The following is a 21614-nucleotide window of genomic DNA, read 5'->3' as shown; positions in this document are numbered from 1 at the left end:
GACTATGGATTCCCGAAAGTTTTAATACATTTCCAAGATAATTATATCATTATCTATTACCTTCCAGAAAACGTTCTATATGGCCAAAAATATGATAAACTGTCTCGTTTCTGAATAAAGCTTGATAAGAAAAGTTTTCAAAATTCATATCCCTTAAACTCAGAACAAATTGGTTGATCAGACTGAAGCATTAATTCTCAGTTATTTATTGGTTTAAATATCCTTAAATTGAGAAACATACAAAACACTTCCACACATTTTAAATATACCAATTAACAGCAGCTTTTAATTCAAGCAGTCTTTGCTCCATGTTATGACTTCTATCGCCTTTGAGGGAAATATTGAATTGTGAAATATTAAATACTGATTTCTCAGAAGCGTGTAGTTTTTAATCAGCACACTCCGGTTCCTATCACGCCTGTTAAACTATGTTTTAGTTAGATTGAACTGTTTAACATAATCTTATACAATGATGTTTGAAAGGTAGTTCTAAAGAGATAAGAATCGAAATTTGCCACAAGAAATATGGTAAAAAAGTTTTTTTTTTTTAAATCTAGGGTTAAAGCTATACTACTATATTTAATAGGTCAAAAACGTGAACAGAATCACGTATGGAAATTCTAATTGCTGGAAAGAGTCTATCTTCGACGCTTTTTTATCGCTCGGTTGTATTATATGACTTTCCTATTATACACTTGTCCACATTCACTTTTTTTCTTCTCCCGGACGGTATAAATTTATAACGTTTCCCAGTCCTTCATTCCGCAGGTTTAGACAAATGGATATGCTTTGTGCGTGAGCGCTGACTAATGCCAACAGAAAACGGCGGAGAAGAAAATACTACGATCAGGAGAAAATGCTTGTATATATATATATATATATATATATATATATATATATATATATATATATATATATATATATATATATATATATATAATTTTGCTTCCAAAACATTAACTTTTAAATTGCCAGTAAATGAGTGACCTAACTGATAGTATCCTTTCTGCGACGCCAAGCACTGTAGCTAATGTTTCCTTAAAGACAAAACGTATATGTCGGCACATGCCAGCATTAATAATAATAGGTCACGTCCTACCATACACGCTGGAGATGAGATAACGCTGTGAAGCTAATCACTGAGTGTACAAAGAAGTGTGTAAATTAAGATTTTATGCTTTGCAACTGGGATTTACTTGTCCAAAATTTCAACGCAGTCTTCAGTAGAGGCAATTACATTGCATTTAGGACTTATTTAGTTGCACATTTCAGCAACAGTGAATTTCCTTTGCGAACCATGCCTAATATACTATTGTGTATGGTTTTATTTCGATTTGCCTCCAAATGATGCATCGCTGTTGTCTTTCCGGTGTCAAGCATGTAGAAAATAAATTGCTGAAACTAGTCATTATCTGACAAGAAACTGGGCCACATTTCCCGATATTCTTCGTCTCTAACTTCGCCTAAAGTTATTGAAAACATTTTAGTGGAGTTTTTGATGTCTTGGACCGTTTGCAGTATTCGAGCTAATGACGTGTTATTTGTTTGATCAAAGACCGACTCTCCTTGTATTTCAGATTTCGAAACTTTCCGTAACCATTCAAGTTTGAGATAAAAGTTCTGTCAAATACAATGTGCAGTTCCATCAACTTCGTGTCTTAACACACACAAACACACACACTGAATGTAGGGAATGTGAGATTTTCAAAGAACTGATCCTGACAGTTTTGGTTGATAATGTAACAATGAGCCTTTCGCGCGATTTTTACTTTTCCTCTGTCAGGATAGGTGAGTGAAATTGTTACGATCAAATAAATTATGTTTCCAATAAATATCAAGTAGTCGTGTTTTTATTGCAAAATATGTCTTAATGTATATTTTTTCCTGGTCTCCATTAACATACCTACCAGACTCGACATCCTAATTAAATAGGTGCCCTAACTAAAACACGTTGATTTACTTTTATCAGTCAACCGTTTTCATGATTTCATTTACGCTACGTCGCATTTAGATTACAAACAAGATCTATCACACGGGTCGTTATTAGACTTTAGGAAGATGGCTCGAGTGTATTTATTATCCTTCATGGTGAATTCTAACCCATTCATAAATCTGCATTCTGCATCTACAATATGTCATATTGTGACTCTTGCAAACAATATATATTTTTGAACAAAATATTTTCTTTAAAGGTTTGATTATTTATTGAAATATCATCGCTTAATTGTTATAAATCTGCTATTTATCATTTGTCTTAACAGCTGTATCTTTATCCTTAGAGATGTCTCTGAACCATTCAGAAATGTTTGATTTATGTAAACATCTGCTCTCATTCCATTTGCAAAGTCATTTATAGAAATCCCAGAGCCTGTTCCAATCGTTCCATGCCATGCCTGCCACACCTGTGCGATGCATTATTTTGTACTTGGTATTCAAAAGAGGCAATGATATTGGCTTTGGTGAATATGTACGAAACGAAATATAATTATCTATCCATATTTGACGATAACGTCCGGTGTTTGCTTTATTGGACTTGCTCAAATATAATTTCGTCCTTTATGTTTTGAAAACGTTTGAGTTTACTTTCATCTTAGGGTATCTTTATATTTCTCCGCATAATGTTTGCTAACGAACTTACATCTATTTGATCACGGATATATCGACTAGTATTTTAAATATCGTGACTTTCTCTAATTTATCACTTGCTGGTAACATACACTGATCGTGACAATGTTGACATTTGTTTTCGTGGTCTTTGATCATGGTTGCACATATGTTCCTATTGCAAGAACCATGCTGTTGACAAGGCAGTGTCGTATTATCCAGTAGACACGGCTAGCATAGTGTTTATGGCTTACGGAGACATCATGTTACTGAAAAGTGTATACACAAAGAGGCAGAGGCATGTCAATGACAATCGTTTTATTAAAGACGTGCCTAGGGCTTACAATGACCATAATCGGGCCCTGTTCCAAGGTCATAAACTTGTGATTACGTAGTCAACAGCGAAATAATACAATAATTAACGTTTTTATTAAATTGTAATTCACCTACAGGTTTCATATTTTAGGGTATTGCAAAATGTATTGGTAGAATTCAACAGAATTATAAGATTTCAATAAACAATAACTTTTACACACTGATACACAGTTGTGTTTATTTTAAATATATCCTCTTAGGTCAATTCTGTAACTAAAAAGACGGAGACACTTCATCAACAATTTACAAATTCACACTTTCAAGAGCAGAAAAATGCTACAATGTAAGTGATTTTAAAACCTAAACAACCAAACATCCAAACAACTAACCAACTAACCAATCAATCAAATGCCATTTGTCTTGTTCGCATTTGTCGTGGTGCGGAAAATCAATTCAAGAATACAAATGATGTCATAATTAGATCAAACAAAATATCCGCTCTTGTTGGAGTCTTTTTAAAGCTGCGTCCCGTTTCTAATCGCCAAAGCCATGACACATTAATCAATTTCAAAGACAATTTAAAATTTTATGATTTTTCTTTGTTCAGTTCTATTTATTTATGGGATAAAAAGACTAAAAACTATTGAAAATCCTTCATTCAGGTAAACGTTCTCTCCTTTGCACATTGCAATGCGATTCATTTATGTGTCTCAAAGGCTACATTAGGCACAAGTAATTTCTTAAGACAAACATTGATTTAGGTCAAACTATAAAGCTATAATACATCCTGATAATTCCAATTACAGAACTTTCGGGTGCCTTTTTTATAACAGAAAATGCATTTACGTAATGGATACGAACATGCTTATCGTCAATGTGGCCTCCATTTTCCTGAACTTAGAAAAGCTTATGCTTAGATCTGACAACAATTGCCTTATAAATTACTAGAAACATAATACAAACGTATCTTTGGAATATGCAACACTTTCGAGGGAAATACACGCTTGAGAAGACTTATAGTATTCAAAGCTCAGTAACTGTCAATGCGTAATATTTCGCGCTTAGGGCCACAGTCGAAAAAATATTCGAAGGTACCGAAGTGCAGTTAATTTAATTTACTGTCACACCTTTCTAATTGGACAATAATTTATGTTTCGTAATTATAACTTGACGAAAACTTGCCCCGCTCTCTTAGCCGCTATGCATAAATGATCATACACACGGAATCGCTGCAAATACTAAATAATTTATATATTCCGTTATTCATATCCGTTCATTTTATCTAAAACTGGAAGCAGGTGACATCCGATTGTGCTTCTTTATGTACTTAATTATGCTGTAAATGACATTGATAAGCATGACGATTTATTATTCAGTCATGCCTTAATGTATAGCCACAATATCGACCGGACTATGCCGAGTGTTTTACTGCATCTTGTTCTAAGTAGTATCCTTTGAATCCGATTTCCACTGTTTAAAGACTGGTATAAACAATTATTAATCAAGGAAATCGGTGAATTACAATTCCAATAATATCGTATCTTTCCATGTATGCAGTTTTATATTGATTTTAAACAAAAACTCTTGTTTGTTTTAGGTTGCGTGTGATAGATCCATTCGGAATACTTTCATCATACTTGCATTACGTGTCCGTCGTTCTTAAATGGCCAATGGAGCACGTGCCAAATTAAAAGTATACGTTACCTTTGGACGTGAGTGGCTTTTGCAATGGGTTTTATGGCGGAGGAGGAAGCTCGTGTAATTGAGTTATGGCCAGAACTCAGGGGAGAAAAGGTTGTTGCTTTGCTCTGCATCTTCACGAGGACAATGCAAGGTTTATCCTTTTATTTTTCGTCATGATCACGTACATGCTAGCAGGTGCTGGGCTGTTCATGGTCCTGGAAAAGGATAATGAAGACAAAGAGAAGGCGTTTTACAAACAGTCACTAGAAGAATTCTATGAAAAGTACCCCAGCCTTAATAGAAGTGACCTGGAATATATTCTAAAAATTCACTCAGAAGCAGAATCTGCTGGCTTCGTTGGAAACAAACGACCCCGGTGGGATTTTTCGGGATCTTTCTACTTTGTAGGAACTGTCGTGTCCACCATCGGTAAGTATATTTATCCCAATTTGCTATTTCTGGCACTTATAGACCATGTATATATAGCAGCGGTAAGGTCAAAATTTAAATGCCACATCCCACATTAGAGGCAAAGCAAAGGCCAGGGTGACAACTGAGTTACTAGTTCAGTGGGGTTCCATATATGCCTTGACTAAAAGGACCAATGATAATCATGCATCCGAAATGGTTTCTTGACTGCAAGAACGGTACTTCCAAAGTAATCCTGAAAAAGTCATCGACATTTTAAAAAATTTAAATAGTACTTTATGTTTATTTACACACCCATGTATTAAATACTATAAATTAAATTAATTGTATAAATATCTATTTGAACGTATTGTTGTAAGCTTTGTCAAATGTAATTAGCAAAGGGAGACTAGTCCACAACATACGGCACGTGACCTTAACTTTGCAAATTGCTTCACAAAGAGTGGGCAAAGACAGACATAGCGGTCACCTTTACTAGAGGCGGTAATACGTACAGTTTGGTTTTAAAAAAAATTAAATTGCTATATTAGGTTTCGATTTTGGCATCGGAGCCGATGCATTCTTGTGTGTGTGTATATATATATATATATATATATATATATATATATATATATATATATATATATATGCAGATGAATGATGATAAAACTGAGGCCGTTCTGATCACAACACAAAGACGTTGTCATTCACATCCTTTACCTTAAACAATAAATATCAGCAACGCCAACATTAAATTCACACAATCCGTACGAAACCTAGGTGTTACTCTGGACAGTACTCGCACATTTCACCAACATGTCATGAACATATGCAAGGCTGCATATCTTGAGCTGAGACGCATCAGCTCCATTTGCAAATATCTTTCAGTTGCTGCCACTAAAACATTTGTGTGTTCATTAGTGCATTCAAGATTGGACTATTGTAACTCAATTCTGTCTGGTTCATCTCAATATCTACTCCAGAAACTTCAAAAAGTTCAAAACACAGCTGCTCGGATCATACTTAGAGTACCACGATCAGAGCACACCTCCCCGCTGCTCTGTACCCTACACTGGCTATCCATTCGATCCAGAATCAAACACAAAATTTGTTCTCTGTGCTACATTTCACTGTCGGACTCTAGTCCAACATACCCATCTGACCTCACCCATGTGTACACACCAGCGAGATACTTACGCTCCTCTTCTGACAATCGTATACTCATTATTCCCACTATGAAAACAAAGTCAGATGGACAGTGTTCTTTTGCATACCAGGGCCCAGCAACGTGGAATGAATTGCCCACTGAACTTAGACACAAAGACACAGTGATCACATTCAAGAGGGCTCTCAAAATTAACTTATTTCAACTGCAATAACAAACTTAAAGACCTAATAATGTTTCCTACCTGAAATATTCTCAGCATGCTTTTTATTTTTTAATGTTTTTCTAATTTCATGTTGCTTGTTTTTGTAATAATATTATTATGTTTCTTATCTTATAGGTGTTGTCTAATGTTGTAAAGCACTTAGAGCTTCTAAAGATTAGGCGCTATACAAAGTCCTCATTATTATTATTATTATTATTATTATTATTATATATATATATATATATATATATATATATATATATATATATATATATATGTGTGTGTGTGTGTGTGTGTGTGTGTGTGTGTGTGTGTGTGTCAAAAGTTGCTTTTGCATCACTGGCTATACATGTAGGTAATGACCGTCTTGTCATTCAACAGCAGTCTTTGCAGACTAATGTAACAGATAACTCGGATAACTATTACAACACATGTATTCATTTCTTATAAGGACATGACTAAGTTATTTGTAACAACTTATGAAAATAATGGAAAGCATATTGTAAACTAAAACATACTGTATTAAACATACATACATACATTCGTTTTAAAATATATTTTCAAAGAAGTCCATTTTGTTAAATAGTATATGTCTTAACCAATTTTAATGATGGAGCATCTTATTTTGAGACGCATTTGTACATGTATATATATTTGTGTGTGTCTGTGTGTCTGTTAGTCTGTGTGTGTTAATTTCTATAGTATTACATTTTGTTGATATTATAAACTGGTTTACTTTCGGAAAGAAATTAGCTTAACATATTTGCTATAAAAAGAAAGTTTGACATCAGGAAGTCATCATGAAGGAAAATACTTCAGTCTTTACCCTTAAGCAAAAATGGTTTAAAGGCATTATCCTATGAATCCAATACAGTTTAAGACACATTCGAACCAAATAGTACACTAACAGATTGATCGATGCTTATCACTGATACTTCAGATTCACTATGAAATTAGATCAAGTCTAGCTTTTCAATCATATTAGGATTACTTTTCGTACAAACAAAATCAATCATTTTTTAATAATGGATTATTATTTAAATGGGTTTAACGTGTCAATGCTTCCTTATTCAATCGATCTATGCAATCGAAATATGTTTTCAATAAAGTACGGAAACCTCTGAATTCCAATATTTAATTTTCATCTTTGCGCAAATGCCACTCATAGAAACATCAGCATATGTAGCCTGATAAATACAATCAAACGTGTATAACCCGAGCATAAATTCCTCGAATACCCAGCATAACTCTATCAGTCCGGTTGTGGTATATTCTCATCTCAGCGACCTCGGGATGCTCAAAATGGATGCAAGTTTTAGACCCACAAAGCTTTGAGACCGCTCCGGTGGCCTAGTGGTTAGAGAGTCCTCCTCCGAAGCGGGAGGTCGTGGGTTCGAACCCAGGCCGAGTCATACTAAAGACTTACAAAAATGGTACTAAGAGCTGCCTTGCTAGGCGCTCAGCATTAAGAAGGTTAGTGTTAGGACTGGTCGGCATGGTGCCAGGATAATGTGACTGTGTGGGACATCGTGATACACGTTTGCGTGATGCCTCAGTGCTAGACATCACTATAAACTGCCACACTGCAGACATCGTAGCGATAAAAAAAAATTGAACAATTGTTAAAGTTTCATTAATAATCCAAATCACACCCACGCACACACTCACACACCCACACCCACCCACTCACACACACACACACACACACACACACACGCTTGGTTTGTTGTACCATAGCGTGTATGTTGAAAGACGCGCCACTTTGGTCAACGAAGTCCTAACATTTTACGTTTCTATTTACAAACAAAGAGAGGGGTAACAAACGTAAAGTTAATAGGCAAATTCACTGCTGATCAATCATTGTGAAGATCAAAGCTGCTGGAAGGAAGTGCGAGCACATGATTTAATGTACAAGATGTTGAATACATATACATTTGATAATCTGCGTTACAAGAGAGAGAGACAGACAGACAAACAGAGAAGAGATGAGGAATATTGTTCCAATTTCACGTCCGAGAATAAAACAATATGTATTAACCTTTTATAAAATTATTATCTTTCAAAAATATTATTGCACAACGGTTTCATGACGCATTGAGTTGTCGACATGAAGTTAATTTTTCTAGTTCGAAATACAGTTGTTTATTTGTCACCTTATAATTTCAATTAATTTGCTACAATATGCAATTTACGCTGAGAGAGAGAGAGAGAGAGAGAGAGAGAGGGTGTGGTATTCATGGTATCTCACAGATCATGTGCGACATTATCACATCTTCCTTCCGATTCCCCATCCGTTTGTATCCCTCGATGTATTATTTTCATTTTCCACTAATGCAATTGTCTTTTTTAGTAATATGCCAATCCACTAGAAAAATTCAACAGAAGAAAAATGATCATGAAAATTGTCATCAAATTTTGTATCTTCAAAAATATAACTAATGTAATCTTGTCTGTTTTATATCATCGGTATGATCTTGAATTACTAATGCTAATATCATTGATCGTTTATTACTCTTTAATCTAAACTAGGTTAAATAGCTGGTTGACGGTTAGAAACATAGCCTCTTGAGATGATCAGCATAAACTTAGAAATATGTATGAGGGAAATTAAACTACCGCCGAATATTTACCTGTTTGCACTGTTTTACAATATAATATAACAAAGTTTGTTTGCTTGCCTGTTTGCATTTTTTTATTAGCATATATATATATAAAACTTTTCATACATTATGCGATTATGCGTCCGTTTAAATGGAATGTAAAGACAATTCATTTCACTTGCTTGCAGACGGAAGATAAGAAAAAATAATAGACGCTGTTGTCTTTTTATAGGGTTCAATTTTTTAAAGTACTTGTATTTGATACAATATTTTTCATATTTCACCGCGATGCACGGTAAAATATTTTGCCCATTTCACAGCTATACAAGGTAAAATATTTTCCCCCATTTGACCGCGATACGAGGTACAATATGTTTCCCATTTGACCGCGATAAAAGGTAAAATATTTTCTCCATTTCACAGCGATACAAGGTAAAATATTTTTCCCATTTAACCGAAATACGAGGTAAAATAATTTTCCAATATGACCTAGATCCACGGTAAAATATTTTTCCTACATGACCACAATACATGATAAAATTAGGTAAAATAAAAGAATATGTGTAGTTAGTGCTAATGAGTTAAATTTTTGGATGTAATAATAAAGTTAAGGATTTAGTACGATCGGTTTCTCAGTGATTTGTGTAGTTAAGAAGAAATAATGTTAGTATAATACTAAAACGATCATGAGTGGTAAATTAGAAATATCATGTTCAAACTTAATTATGATAAAAGCAGGATTACTAGAGATTTACAACAAACGAACAACATTGTATGGTTCTAGATGCTTTATTTCAATAAAGATATTCCTTCCATAAACATAATTCTAACTGAATGTTTTGCATCAAGTCGAGTGTAAACATCAATGCATGGATTTAATGGCATATAAAAACGTGATAATCTCTCCACAATTTTTGGCGCGTTCCTACTTCATAGCGTAAATATTAGTATTAACTCACGTTACGTATGTATGCTTTAACGCCCCCAACCTCCTCAAACGTGCCAAGTTTTACATCGGCATTTCTCTGGAAGGCAGATGCTATTTCAATTTACTCACTTGATTGTATTAAATTAGTCATTATCTCATTATACTGACCATACCGAGGTTGTCGGAAAAGTAAGTTTTGAAAATAAGTTTATGTTTAGAAGTTTTAAATCTTCAAAGGAAATATAATTTTGTTAGTTGTTATACAATTTAGAATAATAATTATCACACTTCTTATTTAAATTAAACTGAAACTTCAGTTTTGCACCATGAAAACAAAGTCTATCCATAACAAGATATATTTATATGAATTTTGGGTTCCTTTATTAGTCTTTACTTTCACTGATTATCACTCGATTGTTCGTAGATGGCTACTTGATATCCGCAAGAGATCAGCGATGTGCACATTTTCTTCTTTGTTTCTCAGTGAGCTACTAGCATGGAATTCAGATAAAAAACTTCAACAAACTTACAATTGTATATCTTAATAGTGTGATTTGCTTTAAACTGGAATGATTGAAAATTTAATCCGGTTAATGAATAAATCATCAGATAAATGCAGACTTCAAAGTTGTGTAGTCAGCCCTAAAAAAACAAATAGTAGCGAAAGATTATCACTTCATGGTCTAAAGTTTGCTAAGTTAGTTAACAGGTACATTGTGATGTAAAACATTATCATAATGGAAAAGAATGTGATTTCAATATTTTCGAAGAGTACTCTACGCATCATTTCAGTACAACTACAGATCTCCCTACAACTACATATCTCCCTGCAACTATATATCTCCCTGCAACTACAGATCTCTACGCATCATTATCAGTACAACTACAGATCTCCACACATCATTTAAGCACAACTATAGATCTTTACGCAACTACAGGTCTATACGAATAATTTCAGTACAACGACAGATCTCTACGCATTATTTCGGTACAAATATAGACTACGCATAATTTCAGTACAACTAGAGATTTCTACGCATAATATCATTACTATTACAGATCACTATGCATAATACAGATCTCTGCATATAATTTTAGTACAACTAGAGATCTCTACGCAACTACAAATCTCAACGCATGATTTCAGTACAACTACACACCTCTACGTATTATTTCAGCTTAACTACAGATATTTACGCGTGATATGATTACAATTACAGACCTCTACGCTTACTTTCAGTACAACTGCAGATCTAGACGCAACAACAGATCTCCACGCATAATTTCAATACAACTGCAGATCTCGACGCATAATTTCAATACAACTACAGATCTCTACGCATAAATTCAGCACAATTGCAGATCACTATGCCGATAGAGAACTGTTCGAATAATTTCAGTAGAATTACTGATATCCAATCATAGTTTCAGTACAACTACTGATATCCAATCATAATTTCAGTACAACTACAGATCCCTACGCATAATATCAGTAGCGCTACAGATCTATACACCTATTCAGTACAAGTACAGATCAGTGGCATAATTTCAGTACAACTTCAGATCTTTCGCGTAATATCAGTACAACTGCAGATCTCTATGCAACTACCGATCTCAGCACATAATTTCAATAAAAATATAAGTCTCTAATCATAATTTCAATTCCACGTACAGTTTTCTACGCATGATATAAGTGCAAATACACCTCTCTACGCATTATATCGGTACAACTATAGATCTCTACGCATAATTTTAGTACAACTACAGACCTCTTCGCATTATATCAGTACAACTACAGGTATCTACGCATAATTTCATTACAACTACAGATCACTTCGAATAATTTCAGAACAATTGCTGATCTCCACGAAACAACAGAACTGTACGCATAATAAAAATAAAAATACAGATATGAACTCATAATTTCAGTACAACTACAGATCTTTACGCATAATTTTAGTATAACTACAGATCTTTAAGAATAATTGCATTACAACTACAGTTATTTACGCATTATTTTAGTAAAACCAAAGATCTCGACGCTTAATTTCAGTACAAATACAGATCTCTCCACAACTACAGATCTCTACGCATAATTTCAGTACAATTAAAGACGTCTTTGCATAATTTCAGTACAACTACAGTTCTTTATGTATTATTTCAGTACAAATACAGATCTCTACACAACTACCAAGCTATACATATACGTTCAGTTTAGCTACAGATCTGAACGCATGATATCAGTACAACTAGAGATCTATATGCATTATTTCAGTAAAACTACAGATCTGCACCCTACTACAGGTCTCTACACATAATTTTAGTACAACTACAGATCTCTACGCATAATATCAGTTCAATTACAGGTCTCTACTCAACTACTGATCTCTACGCATGATACAAGTAGAACTATAGATCTCTACGGAACTACAGATCTCTTCGCAAAATTTCAGTACAGCTACAAATCTCTAGGCATACTTTCAGTATAACTACAAATCTCTACGAATAATTTCATTACAACTAAAGATATCTTCGTATAATTTCAGTAAAACTACAGATCTCTACACAATTTCAGTTCTCTCCGCATACTTTCAGTACAACTACAGTTCTCTTATCATGCTTTCAGTTCAACTACAAATCTATACGCATAATTTTAGTACAACTACCGATCTCTACGCAACTACAGATCTCTATGTCTAATTTCAGTACAACTTCAGATCTCAACTCGTAAGTTCAGTATAACTACAGATCTCAATGCATAATTTCAGTACAACCACAAATCTCTGCGAAACTATATATCTTTACGCATAATTTCAATACAATCACATATCTCTACACATACATTTAGTACAACTACAGATCTCCACGCAGAATACCATTACAACTTCAGATCTCTACGCATAATATCAGTACAACTACAGATCTGTACGCATAAAACCATTACAATTTCAGATCTCTACGCATTTACAGTTGTCTACGCATCATATCAGTACATCCATATATCTCTTCGCATTAGTTCTGTAAAACTACAAATCCCTACGCAATTACAGATCTTTACTCATACTTTCAGTACAATTGTAGTTGATATTATGCACAGAGGTCTGTAGTTGTAATGAAATTATGCATAGAGATCTGTAGTTAAACTGATATTATACGTATAGATCGGTAGTTGCGTAGAGATCTGTAGTTATACTATCTTAATTTCAGTACAACTACTGATCTCTACTCATTAATTCAGTACAACTACATATCTCTTACGCATAATTTCAGTACATATACAGATCTCTACGCGTAATTTCAGTACAACTACAGATCTCTGCGCTCTGATATTACAGATCATCGATGCATTATTAAAGTACAGCTGCATATCTCTACACGATATTAACTTCCATTTTTATTACACATTATTAATGTGCAGCTTCCGATCTCTGCCAATTAAAGTATATATATATATATATATATATATATATATATATATATATATATATATATATATATATATATATACTCATTATTAAAGCGCAACCCAAAATTCCTATACGTTATTAAAGAACAAGTTTCATTTCTAGCACGTTATTAAACACACATAAAATACTCACGTATTAAAGTGCAACTAAACGTCTGTATTCATTATTAAAATATTACTTCATTACCTACACATTACTGCAGTACAACTTCAAAGTTCAACACATCATTAAAGTACAACTAAAACAACCTTCACCTTGTTAATATTCGAAAATACGACTACAAATCACTACATATTGTTATATTACAATAGTAAATCACTCGAGTTTTAAGTAGGAGAGACTCCTCTGTTATATATTTGTGTGGGAATAATTGAAAAGTATACAGGTTTGAGATGAGAAAGTTGTGATCGACTGCCGTAAAAAGAAAAGACTTACAGAACCTTTGCACAAGAAATATCCTCCTCATTCATGCAATTTCCGCAGTAACAAAATTCCTTTGACATTTCTACTTCGCTTTTAAAACTAACACAATTTTAATTTATCTCACTCGTCTTTGTTTTCCAATTCAATTACATTTGAATGTTGAATCTTGAGTTTTGTATCTTCACTCAGAAGTGTAAAATATATGGTAGAAGAGAAAGAAAAAAAGAAACAAGACGATTTAATTGGTATTATTGGCACCGATTTCTCCAATTGATTGACATTCCAAATATCAGTAACAGACACATATAGCTACCCGCACCTAGATAATATCGCAAACTCATTTCCAAAGATTAGCTCACTGTCATCCTTAATTCTAGCCTTAATGTTCGAATTTGGTTTGACATTTTTTTCTAACTCTCACGGAGATAAACAGGATGCCGTACAGGACAAACTAATCCAATATAGCGCTTTTACATTATTTTGCCCTAATTCTTTTGATTCAATCGTTCAAAAGGTACTGGAAGTCTGACCTTAAGCCAAGTCTTCCAATAAATGAATTTTATTAAACCAGTCAATGGCAAGATATGCTAAAGTAAGTCAGACTGGAAACTTGCAAATGCTAGTCTTAGGCATCACGTTCTCATGGTAACCCATCCGCTTTCCTTTCTTGACTCGGAGTGCGTATAGTCAGTGTTGTTATTTAGACCGTGTATTATAAATGTGTCATTTATCTATCTGTTTTAATTTTAGCTTGCTAGATTGATATGCTTTCTCTGTATACATCGATCGTTCAATACTCATTGATGTATGCTGCCATGTATTACTATTACATTCATGTGATTGTAATAAAATGAAATTGTATGTTTCTCCACAAGATTTAGACTGAATTAAATGTTAAGAATTTTATATTGAAAAACAAGTCCTTTCAACCTCGAGAAAAGGGTGCTTTGCGGATAGCGTAGCTGTATCACTCTCTGTGGCACGTGTTTGATTTTAAGTCTGATCCTAAAGAGAACTTACAACGATTTATGTTCGCTCGTCATAACACTGTGGTTTCTCTACTTCAACCTTTTCTACCAGTGTACTTGTACATAAAGCCATCTTTTGTTATGAAAGTCTTAACAAAAGTAGATAATGCTAGTTTTATTTAACATACATCCTAAGTGGAGTATATAATTTCAAAATTATGTGATGTGCTGTTCAAAAATACTGTCTACGGAAATTTTACTTCTTTATATTGAAATCAGTTTAGCATAGGTAGAAAATCGATAATAACCAATATAGTTTTAGAAATACTGATGAATGATTCATGCGTGTACTTTCAATTACTTTCCTTCATAGACGGAAAATTATAATTATATGTATCAGAGAGTGCTTCTAGCTTGCAATTTTCTCCAAGTGCTCGGCAGTTTTTACGCTTGAGGTTATATCTCTGTTGGCAAAGTCTGGTGCATTTGTGAGAGTGCTCGAACAGCAACTGGATATTTTTCTGATACAATTGTTTTCCACAACAGAGAGATCGATATTGGCAGACGTAAGGAATCTTTAACTAAAGAAAAGTGTGTTAGATATGTACAAAATACGTCAATGAGTTTAACTTACAAGACCAGTAGTAAATTCATAACAAAGCCTATATATGTATATATATATATATATATATATATATATATATATATATATATATATAACGAAATAGACGTTTACAATCATATACACAATTAACTATGGCCTGAAACAATGACACTTACACATGTAAATTAGTTATTTATATATATTCAACGACTTTTAGTGAATTATAAAGTGAAGACTTTGACAAGAAGCAGCAGTTGTGTGCATTTTTCAATGACATTGAACCACATTTACAATAAAATTATCATTAGAAACAATCTAGAAGTGTTGTGAAAAAAGTCAATTAGATTTAGCAATCACACTAATGAAGACACCCATCACACTAATGAAGACACCCATTCAGGAAAGTGAACACCCACTACAGAAGGTTAGTAAGCTCAACACATAATTCCTTTACCGCAAGACCAAACCTATTTACAAATTACAGAAATGAATAAGAGGATCATTCAACGTTTATTTGACATTTTCATACCAAATGTGGATAGTAACTGAGAGAAAATATGTTATGGCTATTTGAGAGGATAGGGTTATGGATAAAAAGTTTGTCTTCTGTTAAAATAAGACGTGATGGTAGAACAAGAGTTGTCTAGATGTTTATGTTTCTAATCATAACAACATCTCTGTTAAAATAAGACGTGATGGTAGAACAAGAGTTGTCTAGATGTTTATGTTTCTAATCATAACAACATCTCTGTTAAAATAAGACGTGATGGTAGAACAAGAGTTGTCTAGATGTTTATGTTTCTAATCATAACAACATCTCTGTTAAAATAAGACGTGATGGTAGAACAAGAGTTGTCTAGATGTTTATGTTTCTAATCATAACAACATCTCTGTTAAAATAAGACGTGATGGTAGAACAAGAGTTGTCTAGATGTTTATGTTTCTAATCATAACAACATCTCTGTTAACATAAGACGTGATGGTAGAACAAGAGTTGTCTAGATGTTTATGCTTCTAATCATAACAACATCTCTGTTAAAATAAGACGTGATGGTAGAACAAGAGTTGTCTAGATGTTTATGTTTCTAATCATAACAACATCTCTGTTAAAATAAGACATGGTGGTGACTACAAGATCTGTTTGAAAATATGTTGTATCTGATCATTGCAACATCTCCTAGTTAAAATAAGATATGATGTTGTCAATGTTATTTTGTATCTAATCATAACATCCCTCTTGAAAAACGACGTGGTGGTAGTACAACAGTTGTAAAGGTGATTATGTACCGAATCATAACGTCTCTCTTTGAAAACGAGTGGTGAGTACAACAGTTGTAAAGGTGATTATGTATGAATCATAACGTCTCTTGAAAAACGAGTGGTGGTGAGTACAACAGTTGTAAAGGTGATTTTGTATCGAATCATAACATCTCTCTTGAAAAACGACGTGGTGGTGAGTACAACGGTTGTAAAGGTGATTATATATCGAATCATAACATCTCTCTTGGAAAACGAAGTGGTGGTGAGTACAACAGTTGTAAAGGTGATTATGTATCGGATCATAACATCTCTCTTGAAAAACGAGTGGTGGTGAGAACAACAGTTGTCAAGGTGATTATGTATCTAATCATAAGATCTCTCTTGAAAAACGAGTTGTGGTGAGTACAACAGTTGTCAAGGTGATTATGTATATAATCATAACATCTCTCTTGAAAAACGAGTGGTGGTGAGTACAACAGTTGTCAAGGTGATTATGTATATAAGCATAACATCTCCCTTGAAAAATGAGTGGTGGTGGGTACAACAATTGTCAAGGTGATTATGTATCTAATCATACCATTTGTCTTGAACAACTACGTGGTGGTGATTACAACAGTTGTCAAGGTGATTATGTATCTAATCATAACACCTCTCTTGAAAAACGAAGTGGTGGTGATTACAACAGTTGTCAAGGTGATTACGTATCTAATCATAACATTTCTCTTGAACAACGACGTGGTGGTGATTACAACAGTTGTCAAGGTGATTGTTTATCGAATCACAACATCTCTCTTGAAAAACGAGTGGCGGTGAGTACAACAGATGTCAAAGTAATTCTGTATCTAATCATAAGATCTCTCTTGAAAAATGAGTGGTGGTGAGTACAACAGTTGTCAATGTGATTATGTATCTAATCATAACATCTCTCTTGAAAACCGAGTGGTGGTGAGTACAACAGTTGTCAAGGTGATTATGTATCTAATCATAAGGTCTCTCTTGAAAAACGAGTGGTGGTGAGTACAACAGTTGTCAAGGTGATTATGTATCCAATCATAACATCTCTCTTGAAAAACGATTGGTGGTGAGTACAACAGTTGTCAATGTGATTATGTATCTAATCATAACATCTCTCTTGAAAAACGAGTGGTGGTAAGTACAACAGTTGTCAAGGTGATTATGTATCTAATCATAACATCTCTCTTGAAAACCGAGTGGTGGTAAGTACAACAGTTGTCAAGGTGATTATGTATCTAATCATAAGATCTCTCTTGAAAAACGAGTGGTGGTGAGTACAACAGTTGTCAAGGTGATTATGTATCTAATCATAACGTCTCTCTTGAAAACCGAGTGGTGGTGAGTACAACAGTTGTCAAGGTGATTATGTAACTAATCATAACGTCTCTCTTGAAAACTGAGTGGTGGTCAGTAAAACAGTTGTCAAGGTGATTATGTATCTAATCATATCATCTCTCTTGAAAAACGAGTGGTGGTGAGTACAACATTTGTTAAGGTGATTATGTATCTAATCATGAGGTGGTGAGTGCACCAGTTATCAAAGCCATGATGTATCTAAATATAACAACGTCTCTAGTTCGGCCATGAGTCATTTCATCCAAGTAAAAACTTCAGACGGGCAACCGATGAACAAAGTAGATGCATGCAAGAGCCAGCGCAATTTATAGGGAGAAATGTTGTAGGAAATGTCAAAAGACTATAATGCAGTCGGCATTTCAGAGGAGAAAACGTAGATTCAGTTACATTTATAACACTATTTCAAGGACCATCCAAAAGGTTCAAAGAGACATGTTCTAGATGAAAAAGATTCATCTCCTGGCTGAAGAAACTCATCATTTATTACAAAGTTAACAATGCCACGAACAGTCGCGTACAATTAAAATATAAAAAGATGCTATTTGTTACAATTATATGGTCTTTTCCGTTGATCTGGAGGAGGTAAATAACTTGCTGGACGTTAGCGAATTTATAACAACTTCCATGCAGTCTGTTATCACACGTGCTTCTCGGATAAATCCTGATACAATGATTGTCTCTGTGAAAATTATTAATACTTGCAGTACAAATTGCTGTGTGATTTTGTTATTAAATCGTAAAAACCACGTATGGCTTCTATCTGTGGTCTAAATCAGAATCCCTAGAAATAAACCATATTTGGCAGACCTTCTACAATCACTGTGAACTATATTATTGGTGAGTTTAAAACCATTTTGGATTATTTTCCCAACATTTCCTTCACGGTTTCAAAAACATCCTTTATACTCACGCTCGAAGAAACATGGGTCTTCATCTGCTATATGGTTTGTCCTCTTTCTCCTGTAGCATAGCCATTAAAGATTGCATGTCCATTCCTGTGTTGGTTATTAACAGATTGTGTAATTTCTAAAACATTTTTTTAAAACTAATCGTTATGCATTGGGAACGAATTTTTCTAATTTTAATCTCTCGTAAAACCTATTATCATTTATGTGGCTTTTAAAATTATTATTATTATTATTATTATTATTATTATTATTATTATTTTATTTTATTTTAAAATACAAAATCCCAAGTTGGTTTGGTGCTTTAGAGCACAGCAACAGTTTATTTAGTGCCGAGTCAATTAGAGTAAAGCGATAACAGAATTAGTAGATAATTTTACATACGAATTTGCTATTAAAAAACACTCCAACACCCATCACAATTGCAATGACTATGTAGTGATGTGTACTGGTATTTTGCCTGTTGATCAAATGGTACATAGAAACAATTTAGTTTAGGTTATATCGATTTCCAAGTTTTAAATTATTTCTGGAGGAGTTGATGTACATGTGCTTAAGGTGGTTGCATCACGATGAGCAGACGTAAACAGAGGAACACCATGCTCTGGATTGTTCATGTACAATGTTATGAAGCCATTTTCTCTCAGTGTTGCATTCAATAATTCTGTGTCTTCGAACTGTTTTGACTGAACTCTGCAGTTTGTGACTGTTATATTTCCAAACTTTTATGTTTAATTCTTTCTTTTTAAAATCTATCTTTAAGTTAATAGTCCGAACAGAAGGTTGATTACCTTCCAAAATAGCACCATTACAGATTTCTCCACTAAATAATATTGCTTCTGCATCAATGTTATATTCTCTGTCGATACGATTATGTTATTTTGTTGTATGTATGAGTAAATAGTTTGATACTTTGCCTTATATTTGTACCTCTTTGTATTTTACACCCAGTCGTATGTGTATCTCAAACCATTGTTCTCACGCATACAGCGCAATTATTTGACACTAAACTTGCTGCCCACGGTGATGTTTATCTTCAAAAATTCAGATTTTTAACATCAAACGAGTAGGCAACACTTTGTATGTTTACATCTAATCAAATGTAAACATAATGTTCGAATATCACATTTTCTTAAAATGTATGTTAATGAAACAATGTCCGTCATCCCAAATTTTCTAGTTTGAATGGTACATTACTTTACTAGACGCATTGTGAGTGTAATTTTGCAATGATGCAAATTTTATAGAGATAATTTCACAGCAAATTTTGTCTTAGTCAGCATGACCCTTAACCGATAAGTTTGACGCATCGGCTAGACTGGTAATATATTGCAGGCTGCGAATGATGGGATCGGCTCTGTCTGGGGTATAAAATTAATTTTAATAGAATCCATTCGATAACGGTCCAGTAGATATGCCAGTGTAAGATCATATAGCAAAAAATGACAGAGTTGAGACAAACCAGAGCAAACATTTTGGCAAATCTTCAGACATAAAATTGTTCAACATCCCGATCATGGTTATAATCTAAAAGCTGCACCACTGGATGAATATGGCATTATAATAGTTGAAATTAAAAGCAGCCAAATTAACACCTAAAGTAATACTATCCGAAAGTTGGACTCGGCTGATTCATTTTTTCATAAGTGTCGATATTTGTATTCATACATTCATATTCACAATACGCTACCCGTTATAGCTCGTTATTTAAGTTCACGATATTTTTTGCTGGTTTGAAAATGGGAACGATTCATCATATATGTTCTTTGTTATTAGTACTTACGTATCCGGTCATACCTTTTACTTTTAACTCTTTTCAATCTTGTGTATGTCATCTTGTTTATCACACAAAGACAACATTTGCTCGTAAAGCATGCAATTCATATTCTCTTTCATCACGTCCTCCAGATTGTAAAAGAATGCATCACGTACAAATATTTGTTTAAATTTACGTATCTTCTCAATAAAGTTAGGATGATATCTTTTGCAAGGAATGTATGATTTTAATATTCTGCTTGTTTCATCCATTTTAAACTAGGTGCGTCAGATATTTAAGAAGTGAAATAACGGAATACGTTTGAGCTGTTTTCTTGTATTGATCAATAATGGTATTATTGTATCCTTCAGTTCACTTAATACAACGTCAACCCATTTTCTGGATTGATGTTGTTTACAATACTTCCATATTCTACTCCTCATCGTTTCATTAAAACATTTTTTTGCGGATCGATTTGCATGAGTAAGTTGAAACGTGTTCTGTGTTTCATTTTTAAGTTAAAACCTTAACTTATTCTTAAAAATTCCTTTCCTTCATCAAATGGTATCTTCCAAGGTTTTCATTCTTTGAAGACTTCTCTACAAAATTATTATATCACAGCTATCTTTTCGTTCTTAAGTTTCCGCTAACGGCTTATTTGTCGATCATTTCAAACGATATAAAATCCACAGCGAATACGATATGCTTTATACATTTTATTTAAGCGTTATCAGCAAGCTAAAGATACGGCCTTCAAAAACAGGCAACTTTTACAGCGGTTTTAGATTTTCTTAAACTTTTGGATGATTTCAGATTTATATCAAATTTTGCCATTCATCTGGATTGATCTAATCAGCTATTTCATATTTCATGTGCTGCTTTTATCTGAAATCTGCCCTCCATAAATTCTATTTCACTTATTGTAGAATCATTTTTACACTGACATTGTACG

The 21614-nt window shown here is 33.7% G+C and overlaps 1 protein-coding gene across 1 annotated transcript in view; it reads left to right on the top strand.

Annotated features, from left to right (window-relative positions):
* The window catches only part of LOC149805251 (potassium channel subfamily K member 13-like), a 73118-nt gene that overhangs the window by 39425 nt on the left and 12079 nt on the right, over nt 1-21614 (top strand). Inside the window, exon 2 of the mRNA XM_089936091.1 lies at nt 4517-5031. Coding sequence (XP_089792217.1) covers nt 4689-5031 — 343 coding nt within the window. The 5' untranslated portion in view covers nt 4517-4688. The remainder of the gene's footprint in view (nt 1-4516; nt 5032-21614) is intronic.

The sequence above is a fragment of the Sinohyriopsis cumingii genome, chromosome 2 (genome assembly GCF_028554795.1).
Source record: "Sinohyriopsis cumingii isolate HCF-2022 chromosome 2, ASM2855479v2, whole genome shotgun sequence".
Taxonomy (NCBI): Eukaryota; Metazoa; Mollusca; class Bivalvia; order Unionida; family Unionidae; genus Sinohyriopsis; species Sinohyriopsis cumingii.
The sequence above is the reverse complement of the archived record's forward strand: the minus strand, read 5'-3'. Positions and strand labels throughout refer to the sequence as shown.